This window comes from Ovis canadensis, chromosome 1, assembly GCF_042477335.2.
Source record: "Ovis canadensis isolate MfBH-ARS-UI-01 breed Bighorn chromosome 1, ARS-UI_OviCan_v2, whole genome shotgun sequence".
Classification (NCBI taxonomy): Eukaryota; Metazoa; Chordata; class Mammalia; order Artiodactyla; family Bovidae; genus Ovis; species Ovis canadensis.
Genome location: NC_091245.1, coordinates 19,055,390 through 19,072,079, shown reverse-complemented (window position 1 = coordinate 19,072,079; position 16,690 = coordinate 19,055,390). Strand labels below are relative to the sequence as shown.

General features: G+C 39.5%; 1 protein-coding gene across 4 annotated transcripts in view; it reads right to left on the bottom strand.

The window, feature by feature from the left end:
* The window catches only part of ST3GAL3 (ST3 beta-galactoside alpha-2,3-sialyltransferase 3), a 226,551-nt gene that overhangs the window by 188,837 nt on the left and 21,024 nt on the right, over positions 1-16,690 (bottom strand). For all 4 annotated transcript variants that reach the window (XM_069588998.1, XM_069589018.1, XM_069589026.1 and 1 more), the window contains exon 2: positions 10,429-10,573. In XM_069588998.1, the coding sequence (XP_069445099.1) occupies positions 10,429-10,543 (115 nt within the window). In that variant the 5' untranslated portion in view covers positions 10,544-10,573. The remainder of the gene's footprint in view (positions 1-10,428; positions 10,574-16,690) is intronic.

Here is a 16,690-nt window from a genome sequence, read left to right as displayed (position 1 = left end):
GTCTTTGACTGTGTGGATCACAATCAACTGTGGAAAATTCTGAAGGAGATGGGAATCCCAGACCACCTGACCTGCCTCTTGAGAAATCTGTATGCAGGCCAGGAAGCAACAGTTAGAACTGGGCATGGAACAACAGACTGGTTCCAAACAGGAAAAGGAGTACATCAAGGCTGTATATTGTCATCCTGCTTATTTAACTTCTATGCAGAGTACATCATGAGAAACGCTGGGCTGGAAGAAACACAAGCTGGAATCAAGATTGCCGGGAGAAATATCAATAACCTCAGATATGCAGATGACACCACCCTTATGGCAGAAAGTGAAGAGGAACTAAAAAGCCTCTTGATGAAAGTGAAAGAGAAGAGTGAAAAAGTTGGCTTAAAGCTCAACATTCAGAAAACGAAGATCATGGCATCTGGTCCCATCACTTCATGGGAAATAGATGGGGAAACAGTGGAAACTGTGTCAGACTTTATTTTTGGGGGCTCCAAGATCACTGCAGATGGTGACTGCAGCCATGAAATTAAAAGACGCTGACTCCTTGGAAGAAAAGTTATGACCAACCTAGATAGCATATTCAAAAGCAGAGACATTCCTTTGCCAACAAAGGTCCGTCTAGTCAAGACTATGGTTTTTCCTGCGGTCATGTATGGATGTGAGAGTTGGACTGTGAAGAAGGCTGAGCACCAAAGAATTGATGGTTTTGAACTGTGGTGTTGGAGAAGACTCTAGAGTCCCTTGGACTGCAAGGAGATCCAACCAGTCCATTCTGAAGGAGATCGACCCTGGGATTTCTTTGGAAGGAATGATGCTAAAGCTGAAACTTCAGTACTTTGGCCACCTCATGCGAAGAGTTGACTCACTGGAAAAGACTCTGATGCTGGGAGGAATTGGGGGCAGGAGGAGAAGGGGACGACCGAGGATGAGATGGCTGGATGGCATCACCGACTCGATGGACATGAGTCTGAGTGAACTCCGGGAGTTGGTGATGGACAGGGAGGCCTGATGTGCTGTGATTCATGGGGTCGCAAAGAGTCGGACACGACTGAGTGACTGAACTGAACTGAACTGAACTGAACTACCCTTTACTTACTTGATACACAACATTCCTATTTCCCATTTCTTGTTTTGCACAAATGTAATAATCTTACAACAGCAAAATTCCATTCACTACCCCCCCACTCTTTATGCAAGTGTTGTCCTATCTTTTTATTTCTACACATGTTCTCAGCCTCACTTTACAGGCTCTTTATCTTTGCTTTAAGTAATTAGTTGTCTTTAAAGCAAGTTATGAGAAGAGGAAAAAAAGTCTCTCATATTTCCCATTGTTTATCATTTCCAGTGATCTTCATTTTTTCCTGTGGATCCAAGTTTCCATTTGGTATCACTTCCCACTGGCCTGAAGGATATCCTTTAGGATTCTTTTGTTATACAGTTCTGCTAGCAACAAATTCTCTTAACTAGTCTCCATTTGAAAATGTCTTTATTTCATCCTCAGTTTTGCAGGATATTTTCCATAGATAAAGAATTCTGGGATGACAAGTTCTTGGTATTTTCTTTCAACATTTAAGGATCTTTCATTGTGTTCTTTTTGTTTATGGTGAAAAGTCAGTGGAATTTCTTACCCTCATACAGAATGTTTCCTTTTCTCTTTCACGGTTTTCATTTTTAAATTTCACAAGTTTGTGATGTACCTAGGTTTCTTCTCTCCCCCGATATTTATCCTTATTACAGTTTGCTGAGCTTCCTAGATCTATCAGTTAATTTGTTTCCACCAAATTCAGAAAGTTTTCAGCCATTATTTCTTCAAACTATTTTTCTGCCCAATTCTCATATATATTAAAAAATTTTTATATTGTCCCACGGGTCCCTGGGGTTCTGTTCATTTTTCTTCAATATATATTTTTTTTCTTTCTATGGCTCAGATTGGATAATTTCTATTACACCCTCTTCAAGTTCATTGACTTCCTCTGTTTTATCCAGTCTAGTATTAAATGAAAAATTCATTTCTGTTCCTATACTGTTCAGATATCGACTATGCATTTGGTTCTTTTTTATAGCATCTATTTATCTGCTAGGACTACTTACTGTTCACTGTACTTCTTTTCATTCTTCAGATTATCAATAATAGCTACTTTATCACCAAGTCCAAAATCTGAGCCAACTTACCCATAGACTTGGAGTTTTTCCTTGAATGTGTATTGCATTTTCCTGTTTATGTCTAATAACTTACTGAACACTGGACACTATAGATATTACATGTCGAAACTGAGTATTATTATCTTTCTCTGAAGAGCATTGATTTGTGCTTTAAGAGGCAGTCCAGGGGGCTTCCCTGGTGCTCCAGTGGTTAAGAATCTGACTGTCAGTGCAGAGGACACAGGTTCAATCCCTGGTCCGGTTAGATCCCATATGCTGTAGGGCAACTAAGCCCGTGTGCCACAACTACTGAGCCCGTGCTCTGGAGTCTCTGAGCCACAACTACCGAAGCCCAACTACCTAGAGTCTGTGCTCCACAACGAGAGGCCACCACAGTGAGAAGCTCACACAACACAATGAAGAGCAGCCCCCACTCACCAGAGAGAAAGCCCTCACACAGCAACAGCCAAAAACAAATGCATGAATAAAGCTTAAAGAAAAACAAGAACGGAGGCAGTTCAGGGACTTCCCTGGCGGTCCAGAGGTTAAGACTCTGCACTGCCATTGCCGGGAGCACAAGTTCAATCCCTAGCTGGGGAAATAAGATCCCACATGCCATGCAGTACAACACCCCCACCTCAAAAAGAGTAGTAGTTCAATTACTGCCTGATCACCTTGAACTTATGTAGCCACGATTTAATGCCAAGTTTAGCGTGGATCTGAGGAAAGCCCATGGTGTTTCACACTTCTCTAACTTAATGGGACTCATCCACTCAAGACTTAGCAATATGCATTTAAGGTTCCTCCATATCATCTCATGCCTTTGGTAGTTCATTTCTTGTTAGCACTTAATCATATTCCATTGTCTGGATGTACTACAGTTTAGTTATCCATTCAACTATTGAAGGACATCTAGGTTGCTTCCAAGTTTGCTTATGAATAAAACATCATAAACATACAACTATAGGTTCTGGATACAATATTCATATGGATAAATACCAAGGAATGTGATTGCTGGAGCATGGAGTATGTTTTGTTTCATAAGAAACTGTTAAACTATTTTCTAAAGTAGCTGTACCATTTTAACTTTCCACCTGCAATGAATGAGTTCTCATTGTTCCACAACCTTGCCAGCATTTGGTATTATCAGTGTTCCAGATTTTGGCCATTCTAATAGGTATGTAGCGGTAGCTCATTGTTAATTTGCATTTCCCTGATGAGACATGATGCAGAGCATTTTTTCATGTTTATTTTCCATCTGTATACATTTTTTTCTTGAGGTCTTTGGCTAATTTTTAAACAGGGTTACCTGTACCTATGTTCTCACTGTTGAGTTTTAAGAGTTCATATATTTTGAATAAAATCCTTTATCAGATGTGTCCTTTACAAATATTTTATTCCAAACTGTAAATTATTTTTTCATTCTCTTTACAGAGCAGAAGCTTTTAATTTTAATGAAATCCAGTTTTTTACTGCTTTCTTTCATGAATTGTGCCTTTCATGCTGTATCTAAAAGTGAAGTGAAAGTGAAGTCGCTCAGTAGTGTCCAACTCTTTGCAACCCCATGGACTATAGCCTACCAGGCTCCTCCCTCTGTGGGATTCTCCAGGCAAGAGTACTGGAGTGGGTTGCATTTTCCTTCTCCAGGGGATCTTCCCCACCCAGGGATCAAACCCTGGTCTCCCACATTCCAGGCAGATGCTTTAACCTCTAAGCCATCAGGGTATCTTAAAAAGTCATCACCAATCCAAGGTCATGTAGGTTTTCTCCTCTACCTTCCAAAAATTTTAAAGTTTTACATTTTACATTTAGATCTGTGATCCATTTTGAGTTAATTTTTGTGAAAGATATAATGTCTATCTAGATTTTTTTTTCTTGGTATATGGATGTCCAGTTGTTCCACACCACTTTGTTAAAACAACTATCTTTTCTCCATTATATTGCTTTTGCTCCTTTATCAATTGACTACATGTGGGTCTATTTCTGGGCTCCCTATCAATGTTCCACTGCTCTATTTGTCTAGTCTTCTGCCAATACTACACTATCTTGATCACTGTAACTTTATAATAAGTCTTAAAGTCAGGTCACATGCTAGTAAAGTAATGCTTAAAATTCTCCAAGCCAGGCTTTAGTAATACATGAACCGTGAACTTCCAGATGTTCAAGCTGGTTTTAGAAAATACAGAGGAACCAGAGATCAAATTGCCAACATCCGCTGGATCATCAAAAAAGCAGGAGTTCCAGAAAAACATCTCTTTATTGACTATGCCAAAGCCTTTGACTATGTGGATCACAATAAACTCTGGAAAATTCTTAAAGAGATGGGAATACCAGGCCACCTGGCCTGCCTCCTGAGAAATCTGTACGCAGGTCAAGAAGCAACAGTTAGAACTGGACATGGAACAACAGACTGGTTCCAAATAGGAAAAGGAGTACATCAAGGCTGTATATTGTCACCCTACTTATTTAACTTATATGCAGAGTACATCATGAGAAACTCTGGGATGGAGGAAGCACAAGCTGGAATCAAGATTGCTGGGAGAAATATCAATAACCTCAGATATGCAGATGACACCACCCTTATGGCAAAGAGTGAAGAAGAAATAAGGAGCCTCTTGATGAAAGTGAAAGAGGAGAGTGAAAAAGTTGGCTTAAAGGTCAACATTCAGAAAACGAAGATCATGGCATCTGGTCCCATCACTTCATGCCAAATAGATGGGGAAACAGAAACAGTGGCTGACTTTATTCTCCTGGGCTCCAAAATCACTGCAGATGGTGATTGCAACCATGAAATTAAAAGACGCTTGCTTACTCCTTGGAAGGAAAGTTATGACCAACCTAGACAGCATATTCAAAAGCAGAGACATTACTTTGCCAACAAAGGTCCATCTAGTTAAGGCTACGGTTTTTCCAGTGGTCATGTATGGATGTGAGAGTTGGACTATAAAGAAAGCTGAGCACTGAAGAACTGATGCTTTTCAAGTGTGGTGTTGGAGAAGACTCTTGAGAGTCCCTTGGACTGCAAGGAGATCCAACTAGTCCATCCTAAAGGAGATCAGTCCTGGGTGTTCATTGGAAGGACTGATGGTGAAGCTGAAACTCCAATACTTTGGCCACCTGATGTGAAGAGCTGACTCATTTGAAAAGATGCTGGAAAAAATTGAGGAGGAGAAGGGGATGACAGAGGATAAGATGGTTGGATGGCATCACTGACTCAACGGACATGAGTTTGAGTAAACTCTGGGAGTTGGTGATGGACAGGGAGGCCTGGCATGCTGCAGTTCATGGGGTCACAAGGAGTCAGACACAACTGAGCGACTGAACTGAACTGAACTGAAGGTGGAAACTTAGATAATTGATTTTAGATCTTTCTTCTTTTCTAATATATGTTTCAACACTATAAATTTCCCTCTGATCTTGCTACATCCCATATTTTTTTTATCAGTTTGGCTATCATTTCATTCAGTTAAAAATATTTTTTAAATCTCATATATTTCTTTTTTGACCCATGTTGTACTTAGAAGTATACAGTTTAATCTTCATGTATTTGGGGATTTTCTAGTTATCTTTCTTTCACTGATTTCTAGTTTAATTCTTTTGTGGTCTGAAATAACACATTGTATGATTTCTATTCTTATAAATTTGTTAAGATGTTTATGGAAAAAGAATGAGATACTGTCATTTGTAGTAAAATGATGGACCTAGGATTATCACACTAAGTGAAGTAAGTCAAGAAAAGACAAATAGCATATGATATCACTTATTTGTAGAATCTAAAATATCATACACATGAACTTATTGACAAAACAGAAACAGGCTCACAGATGTAGAAAACACTTTTGGTTACCAAAGTTAAAAGATGAGGGGATAAATTAAGAGACTGGGATTAACATATATACACTACCATACATAAAGCAGATAAATAGTAAGGCCCTGCTGTGAGCACAGGGGACTCTACTCAATGATCTGCAATAACCTAAATGGAAAAAGACTCTAAAAAAGAATATATACATGTATAACTGATTCACTTTGCTCTATACCTGAAACTAACATAACATTGTTAATCCACTATATCCAAGAATAAACAAAAAAAATATATGATACAAATGAACTTACCAACAAAACAGAAACAGACCCACAGACATGGAAAACAAACTTATGGTTACCAAAAGGGAAAAGGGGGAGAGGGGTTAAATTAGGAGCTTGACATTAGCAGATACAAACTATCATACATAAAATAAACAATAAGGTCCTCCCTATATAGCATAGGGAACTATATTCAATATTATGGAATAAAATATAATGGAATATATATGTATATGTGTGTTTGTGTACATATATATGTATATAAATTGAATCATTTTGCTACATGTTAGAAATGAACCTAACATTGCCAAATTAGCTATACTTGAAGGGGAAAAAAAAAGATGTGTTTTATGGCCCAGAACATGGTCTATCTTGAATGTTGCATGTGAACTTGAGAAGAAATGCATATCCTGTTGTTGCCAGGTGAAGTAGTCTATAGGCATCAATTATAGCCAATTGATTGATGGTGTGATTGGATTCAATTAGGTTCTTACAGATTTCCTGCCTGCTGGATCTGTTCATTTCTGACAAAGTGGTGTTGGAGTCTCCAGCTATGATAGTATTCAGCTACTTCTCTTTGCAATTTTACTAATTTTTGCCTCACGGTTTGAGACTCTATTGTTAGGCGCATACACATTGAGAATTTTTATGCCTTCTTAGAGAACCAACCCCTTTATCATTATGCAGTGCCTTCTTTATCAGTGATAACTTTCCTTGCTTTGAAGCCTGCTTTGTCTGAAATTAACACATCTACTCCTACTTGTTTTGACTAGTGTTACCACCGTATATTTTTCTCCATTTACTTTTAATTTATATGTGTCTTTATAATTAAAATGGGTTTCTTGCAGACAACAGACAGTTGAGTCTTGTTTGGTCCAATCTCTGTCTTGTAATTGGTGCATTTAGACCACTGATATTCAAAGTGACTACCAATATATTTGAAGTAATACCATATTCATTACAGTGTTCTATTTGTTGCCCTCATTTTTTGTTCTTATTTTTATCTTCTACTCTTTTTATGCTTTTTATGGTTTTAATCGAGCAATTTATGATTCTATTTTCTTTCCTTTTTTAGCATATGGGTTCTACTTTTTAAACTTTTTTTCAGTGGTTCTCTCCAGACATGGTGGCAATGGTCTGCCCTGCGTGCTCTTCTCTCTTACAGAGCCAAGAAGAGTTGAATTTTCAGTCCGTCAGTGTTTCACTTGTTGTTAGTCAGACTGGCAACTTCCAAGCCCCTTAACATGCAGAACAGGAAACCTCACGATAGAGAACTTTTAAAAACACTTCGATAACTAGGACCAATCTCACACTGGAAACCTTTAGATTAAGCACTTGACCCAAGCCCTGGCAATCTGACTAAGCACTGGCCACATGCAACTCTAAACTGCTCAAGAAAGAACATTGTGCATCTTCCTATTAATACAACATGCCTCGGGATTAATTCTTAAAATTTCCTGGCGGGAAGGAATTCCATGCTCTAACATGGCATTTCACACAGAGCTCTCTTTCAGAATACGACACATTACAGTAGTTGATTTATTTCTTTCTCATGTTATAGGCTGAGAGCATAAAGCCTACTTTCATCTTATATGCAGTTTACATAGAACAGTTTGGACCATAATAAGAACATACTGCTTACTGAATAAATCAGTTGATAATAAAAACACTCTTGACTCCCCTTCTTTCCCCCAATGTGATGGAATCCTAATATGTAATCTTGATTAAGTCATAAATGAATAAAAATTAAGGAAAATAATGCCAAAGACATTTATTTTTCAAGCTTGGTTGTGCCCTCTAAGCTCCACAGATGAGAGACATACAAACTCTTGATCACTGAGCCTCTGTGAAGCCTCAGTTTCTACATCTGTAAAAGAGGATAATAATCATCAATGTAAACTATGAGGTTATGAATATAAAGCTCTTCATTACAATACATAGAGTAGACACTCAACAAATTATTACTTTCATTTCATTATTATTAGCAGCAGCATCAGTACTGTCAAACCATCACTTACAATTCAGTACACAGAGGCCATTTGCTTTAGAAACTCCTTCAGCGTGACCTTGTTGACCGAGTAAAGGTTACAAGGTAAAAGATAACCCCTGAGTTGGTAAGACATTAGGGTTGATCACATTACTCCATCCTCTGATACTACAGCACAGAAACAACATGCTATAGTAAGGAGGTCTAAAAAACCCATTCGAAGTCAAACATCTGAAAGGCGTGAGAGTCAGAGTAACAGAAAAGATGTGGAGAGTGGGTAGTCAGCTAATAACTAACTCAAAGCAGATAACTGTTAGCAAACTATGGAACCTACAGCGCAAGAACAGCAACTGTCACCTCCAACCTAATAAACCCCTGTTGCCTGGAGGACTTTCCTTCTCTTCTCCTTCTTTTCCTCCCCCTTTCTTTCTTCACCTCTATCCTCACGCTCTATGATTTCTTCTCTGAGTCTCTCTGTTCTTTCTTTTTACCAACTGAAATACAGAATTAATTCATACTCTTAGTATTTATTATACTTTTCAGTAAAATAATGAAAATGCGTTTTAAAGAAAGAAAATCAGGACTCAATTCCAGTTCTAATAATTAGCTATGTAACTTGGGTAAATTAAACCAAACACTTTAGTTTGCCCAAATGGAAAATAGAGATAATAATAGCCTCTTCACATGGTTATAGTAAGAAGTAAATTAAATTTGTAAATTATCTAGCCTAAAACCTGACACACAGTAGGTCTTCCATAAAGTTAATGTCCTTCTCAATTTTCTCTAGAAAAAAAATCATCTAATCCTTAGTTATGTCTTCCACAGTACCCCTTAACAGAGAAGGAAAGCCTCCCATTCCTTGTACATATTCCCATCATTTTTATGAATACAAATGAACCCAACCATTAACAGACATGGACAATGCCGCTAAGTACAGAATTTTACACTGCACTGATATAAACTCTCCTTATTCTGGGTCCTCTCCTTGATCTTAAAGATAAGTTGGAACAGAAAAATTTGAATAGAAACACAAAGTAAGTAATGATAATTATAAACTATTCATTTAAGAGGCATTTAAACATTACTCATAAAGCAATAATATGCAAAGTATAACACTATGCTTTTAAAACTGACTTAAAGCTGCTTCAATACTTTGGACCATGTGAGAAAATTATGAACAACCTCACAGGAATAGTTCCCACGTTAAGGAGTCAATACAATAGCAGGCCCATTGCCAGCTGCCTCTTCCAACTCATTCTAGCTCAGTTAACCTCCTAGCTAGAGACTGACTACTCTCAAGTGAATTCCACACTGGTATCCAATAAGCATTTGTAAAAATAAAACTATTCTAGAGAAAAGACATTAGGAAACAGAGCAGACTCCCCAAACTTTACTGCACCCAGTTCAGACAGCCATTAGACAAAAGAACCAAAAGGAAAACCACGTGTGGCCGCCATGTGGCACTTGAAAGGCAGCCAAGAAGACACTGTTCAGAGGCTGGTGCAGCTCAGTGCAGCTCTGCAGCTGCAAACCCCAAACCAAATGCAGGCAACACTCAGTGAACCAGAAGCAAGTCGGTGTTGGGGGAGGGGGGTCAGAAAGCCATACAGAAAGAAGTCTAACACAGGAAATGACTGCAACTGGGAGAAAGGGATTAGGAGTTACTGGGTAGGGGGAAAAAGCCGTTATTCTATCCAGGTACAAGTTCAGTACCAACAAGGGCTAAAATGACGAAGTAGACAAAAGTTCTTTAGGTAAAATAAAACAAAGAGAGTGTTAAATTAAAAACTGAAAATCCAAGGAAAGGGTAAAGATGCATGCTTTAAGGGCATTAGAAAACCAACTTCAACAGCAAGCCCCAAGATAATAATAACTGGCAGATGGGAGAGGTGGTACAGTATAATAATTTGCAAAGAACAACATTGGAGGACCAGAAGTACTGGTATGGTCTGGAATTTTATTGAAGATAAAACAGCACATTTTCCTTAAGTTCATAAAAAGATCTGCCATGGCATGCAGTTTTTATAAAACATCAAGGTTCTCATCCTAGAGCAACAAAAGTGGTAGATGGTTTCTGAGCCTAAGTTCCAGGAACACTCAGTTTATTCTCAGTGCTCATCTCTGAAGACTCTGAGCGCACTGCAGCCACAGGAAAGCCCCATAACTGATCCACAGCAGGCTTTTTCTGAGGATAGGCTAGAGTGTGGCATACTTACTGGAGTCCTCCCACTGGAGTAAATGTAGCTTCCATGCAGAATAATACAAAAATCCCAGTACCAGAAAAAGGCAGAGGGCTAGCAGCAGATTGCGTACAAATATCAAGAGTCCCATCTTCACATGATCTACAATTTTCTACATGACCTAGGAAAAAAAACAACAACAACAAATTTAGGTCTTAACTGATCAAGCAATCATCTTACTGATATACTCTACCTTAAAATAAGTATTTATAGGACAATTTCCGAATGAAGAACAACCTGGAATTATCACTGATTGATGACGTGGCATCCTCTGACCTGCTCAAGCCTGGCTCAAAGGACAGCTTCACCATCACTCAGAATCCAAGCCAGCTGTCACCCTCGTGTCTCTCCTCTCGCTCACTCCTGACACCAAATCAGTGACCAAACTGGCAATTCCAACCTTGAAAGTAAATCTCAAATCATACCTGCTTCCCACCATCACTCCCCTAGGCCCTGACACCACCATATTCCCACAACCCAAGTTTCCCTGCCTCCAAATCTGCATCTCCCAAATCCATTTTCCACACAGCACAAAGGGCAGTCTATGAATAACACAAAATCTAACACTACTTCCTGGCGTAAACCCCTTTGCGTTAGTATTCTACTGCTGCTCTAGCAAATTACCACAAACTCAGCAGCCTGAAACCACTCAAATTTATTATCTCAGAGCTCTGAAGGCGGCAAGTCCAGGTGGAGCATGGCTCAGCAGGGCCCTCTGCATAGGCTATCCCAAGACCAAACCCAGAGGCTTGGGAGGGCTGCATTCCTTTCTGCAGATTCCGGGGATGAGCACCTTCCAAGCTGCTCCAGGCTAAATTCAGTTCCTTACAGATGCAGGGCCCGAGTCCCCATTAACTTGCTGGTTATCAGACAGTCTTTGCTTTTGTGTTCCTCTTCAGATTTTCCATGCGATACCCTTCAGTCACAGTGGGTTAGGTTCCTCTTACACTGATCTCTCCAACTTCCCCTTTAACCACATCTTGCTTCTGTTTTCAGGGAGGAGAACCTCCTTGCTTTTCAGGTTCATGTGATTAGACAGGGCCCACTAGAATAATCTAGGGCAACCTCCCTATTTTAAAGCCTGAAGCTTTAATTCCATGTGCAAAGTCCCGTTTGCCATGTAAAGTAACATATTTACAGATTTCAGGGATCAGTGTGTGGACACCTTTGGTTGGTTTTCCTCGTTGTTGTTGTTTTGGGTTTTGATTGTTTTTCTTCTTACAGTGCTACGTGGCTTGTGGTATCTTAGTTCCCCAACCAGGAATCAAACCTGGGCCCCTTGCAGTGGAAGTGAGGAGTCCTAACCACTGGACTGCCAGTAAACTCCCACGTGTGGGCATCTTGGAGGGACCATTCTCCTTAACACACCCTTCATTAAATTCTCAGTTCCTGTAAGACAAAGTAATTGCTCCTCAGGAGTCTAGCAGTTTCTGACTACAACCCTATTTACTCTCCAACCACCTCTTGCTCCTCCCAACCTCACTTGTGCCCTATGCTCTAGCCCCTCTTCTTTCTATTTATTGAACAGTTCTTGTTGTCACTCTCCTCAAGGTCTGTCTGGAATTTATTCTCCATCACCCTGCTATTTCACCTGACGCACATTCTTTGATACTTACCTTAAATGTAACCTCAGCCAAGATGACTTCCTAGGATCACTCTTTCCTACCCCTACTAAGATATCTAAGACATGAAATAATCTATGAGAAATATTATAAATATTATATCCTGTGTATAAACATTGTACATGAAGTGATAAAAAGTTAGCATCTTCAGACTATATAATCATCCACCTAAAAAAGCCAAGAGACTCAACTGAAAAACCGTTAGAACTAATAGAAAATTGAATGAAGTAGGTGATTATATGATTTACTTACAAAATCCAACAGCTTCTTAAAAACTATACCAGCAATAATCAATTTTAAAAAAGGTAAAGGGAGAAAATTCCACTCATGATGGCAACAAAATCTACAAAATACCTAAAAATAAACTTCAGAAGAAATGAACAAGATTTTCACCAGAGGACATAAAAGATCCAAATAAATAAACAGACAGGTTTCCAAGTGAGAAAATTCAATAATGGAAACAGGTCAGTGCTCCTGAAATGTCAGTTCTCTATAACTTTAGTCTAAACCCAGTCGAAATCCATGTTTTTGTTTGTGTCTTTTTAACTTAGATCTAAACAATCTGAGGGCTTCCCAGGTGGCACAGCGGTAAAAGAATCCACTTGCCAATGCAGGAGATGCAAGAGACTCGGGTCCAATCCCTGGGTCAGGAAGATCCCCTGGAGGAGGAAATGGTAACCCACTCCAGTACTCTTGCCTGGAGAATCCCATGGATGGAGGAGCCTGGCAGGCTATAGTCCATGGGGTTGCCAAGAGTCGGACACGACTGAGCAACTGAGCATGCACTCACACAAAGCTAATCTGAAGAGTTCATACCCAAGAAGAGTGAAGAAACTTTTTGATGAAATGAGGATTTGCCTTACCATATTAAAACCAACTCGAAGCTATAATTATTAAGCTGGATGGGTACTGGCACAAGAAAAGACAAATAGATCAATGGAACAGAACAAAGTCTAGAAATGAGCTGTCTCAATAAAGAGACACATACAGACACGGATACATAGACACATATATAACTGAATTTATCCATATATTTGAATTTACAATAAGCATGTAAGTTTTTTAAAAAGATACGAAGGATACATAGCTAACTGTTGATGTAGTTACCTCTAAGAAATAGTACAGGACGATGAAAAGTACTTTTCCCTTCATACACTTTGAAATAAATTTGTTATAGGTCACAAGTATTGCCTCTATAATTTTGAAAATTTTAAAAATCAGACATAGGGGACTTCCCTGGTGATCCAGTGGTTAAGACTTCGCCTTCCAATGCAGGCTGGAGCAGGTTCAATCCCTGGTAGGTGAGCTAAGATCCCACATGCCTTTCAGCCAAAAAAGAAAACTTAAAAAAACAGAAGCAATACTGTAACAAATTCTATAAAGACTTTAAAAAAATTAAAAAATAAAAGTCAAACATAAACAAATGGGACCTAATCAAACTTTTAAGCTTTGGCATAGCAAAGGAAACCATAAACAAAACATAACGACAACCTAAGACTGGGAGAAAAGATTTGCAATTTGACTGACAAAGGCTTAATTTCCAAAATACACAAACAGCTCATATAACTCAGTAATAATAAAAAAAAGTAAACAAACCAATTAAAAATTGGCAGAAGACTTAAATAGACAGTTCTCCAAAGAATACATACCGATAGTCAACAGGCACATGAAAAGATGACCAACACTGCTGACTATCACAGGCACACAAATCGAAACGTCATTGAGGTAGCAACTCACACTGGCCAGGATGGCCATCATTAAAAAAATCTACAAATAACAAATGCTGGAGAGGGTGTGGAGAAAAGGGAACCCTCCAACACCGGTAGTAGGAAACGTAAGTTCATACAGCCGCTACGGAAAACAGTCGGAAGGTTCCTCAAAAAAATAAAAATCGAGTTGTGATATTTCCTTGTAATAGCACTCCTGGGCATATATCTGGAGAAAACTCTTAATTCAAAGATACATGCGCCCTGATGTTCATAACAGTACTTTTACAATGGCCAAGACATGGAAACAAGCTAAATTTCCACTGACAGATGAATGGATAAAGAGGACGTGGTGTATATATACACAATGGAGGACTACTGAGCCATAAAAAGAATGAAATAATGCCATCTGCAACCAGATGGATGGACCTAGATATTACTGCACTGAGTAAGAAAGAGAAAGACAAATACCATGATAGCACCTACATGTGGAATCTTTCTGAAATCCATGACACAAAGGGACTCGTGTAAAACAGAGACAGGCTCTCAGACTCAGAATACAAACTCATGGTTACGTGAGGCAAAAAGGGGTGGGAGAGTACAAATTAGGGGTTTGGGGTTAGCAAGTATAAGCTACTATATGTAAAATAGATGAATGTCCTATTATATATAGCCCAGGGAACTATACTCAGTATCCTAATAAACCATAATGGGAAAGAATATGAAAAATAATATACGTTATCAGTTCAGTTCAGTTAGTAGCTCAGTCGTGTCCGACTCTTTGCGACCCCATGAATCGCCAGCACACCAGGCCTCCCTGTCCATCACCAACTCCCGGAGTTCACTCAGACTCATGTCCATCGAGTCAGTGATGTCATCCAGCCATCTCATCCTCTGTCATCCCCTTCTCCTCCTGCCTTCAATCTTTCCCAGCATCAGGATCTTTTCAAATGAGTCAGTTCTTTGCATCAGGTGGACAAAGTATTCGACTTTCAGCTTCAACATCAGTCCTTCCAATGAATATTCAGGACTGATTTCCTTTAAGATGGACTGGTCGGATCTCCTTGCTGTCCAAGGGACTCTCAAGAGTCTTCTCCAACACCACAGTTCAAAAACATCAATTCTTCAGTGCTCAGCTTTCTTTATAATCCAACTCTCACATCCATACATGAGCACTGGAAAAACCAAAGCTTTGACTAGAGGGACCTTTGCTGGCAAAGTAATGTCTCTGCTTTTCAATATGCTGTCTAGGTTGGTAATGTCTTCCTTGGTGGCTTAGATAGTAAAGCATCTGCCTGCAATGCAGGAGACCGGGGTTCAATCCCTGGGTTGGGAAGATCCCCTGGAGAAGGAAATGGCAATCCATGCCAGTACTCTTGCCTGGAAAATCCCATGAACGAAGGAGCCTGGAAAGGCTACAGTCCATGGGGTTGCAAAGACTTGGACACGACTGAGCAACTTCACACAAGGTTGGTCATAACTTTTCTTCCAAGAAGCAAGCGTCTTTTAATCTCATGGCTGCAGTCACCATCTGCAGTGATTCTGGAGCTCCCCAAAAATAAAGTCTGTCACTGTTTCCATTGTTTCCCCATCTATCTGCCATGAAGTGATGGGACCAGATGCCACAATCTTAGTTTTCTGTATGTTGAGTTTTAAGCCAACTTTTTCACTCTCCTCTTTCACTTTCATTAAGAGGCTCTTTAGTTCCTCTTCACTTCTGCCATTAAGGGTGGTGTCATCTGTATATCTGAGGTTATTGATATTTCTCCTGGCAATCTTGATTCCAGCTTGTGCTTCCTCCAGCCCAGCGTTTCTCATGATGTACTCTGCACAGAAGTTAAATAAGCAGGGTGACAATATACAGCCTTGACGTTACTTTTTCCTATTTGGAACCAATCTGTTGTTCCATGTCCAGTTCTAACTGTTGCTTCTTGACCTGCGTACAGATTTCTCAGGAGGCAGGTCAGGTGGTCTGGTATTCCCATCTCTTTCAGAATTTTCTATGGTTTGTTTTGATCCACATAGTCAAAGGCTTTGGCATAGTCAATAAAGCAGAAGTAGATGTTTTTCTGGAACTCTCTTGCCTTTTCGATGATCCAACGGATGTTGGCAATTTGATCTCTGGTTCCCCTGCCTTTTCTAAATCCAACTTGAACATGTGGAAGTTCACGGTTCATGTACTGTTGAAGCCTGGCTTGGAGAATTTTGAGCATTACTTTACTAGCGTGTGAAATGAGTGCAACTGTGCAGTAGTTTGAACATTCTTTGGCATTGCCTTTCTTTGGGATTGGAATGAAAACGGACCTTTTCCAGTCCTGTGGCCACTGCTGAGTTTTCCAAATTAGCTGGCATATTGAGTGCAGCTCTTTCACAGCATCATCTTTCAGGATTTGAAATAGCTCAACTGGAATTCCATCACCTCCACTAGCTTTGTTTGTAGTGACACTTCCTAAGGCCCACTTGACTTCACATTCCAGGATGTCTGGCTCTAGGTGAGTGATCACACCATCGTGATTACAATACATTATAAAAATATAAATTGGTATACTCTTTTAGGAGCAATGTGAAAGTACAGGTATCCCGTTTTTTTTTTTAATTTAAAGTTATTTACTTTAATTGGAGGCTAATTACTCTACAATATTGTATTGGTTTTGCCATACATCAACACGAATCCGCCACGGGTGTACACGTGTTCCCCATCCTGAACCCCCCTTCCACCTCCCTCCCCATCCCATCCCTCTGGGTCATCCCAGTGCACCAGCCCCAAGCATCCTCCCCTGTTTTTTGAAAGTTTGATTTGCACCACTTTGCTTCCATGAAACCTGTGCCATTATCTGTTTTTACTAAATGAAAGAAATTCAAAGATTTTCACTTTTATGAAAAGAGATGAAAATAGCTTTCAGTATGTTT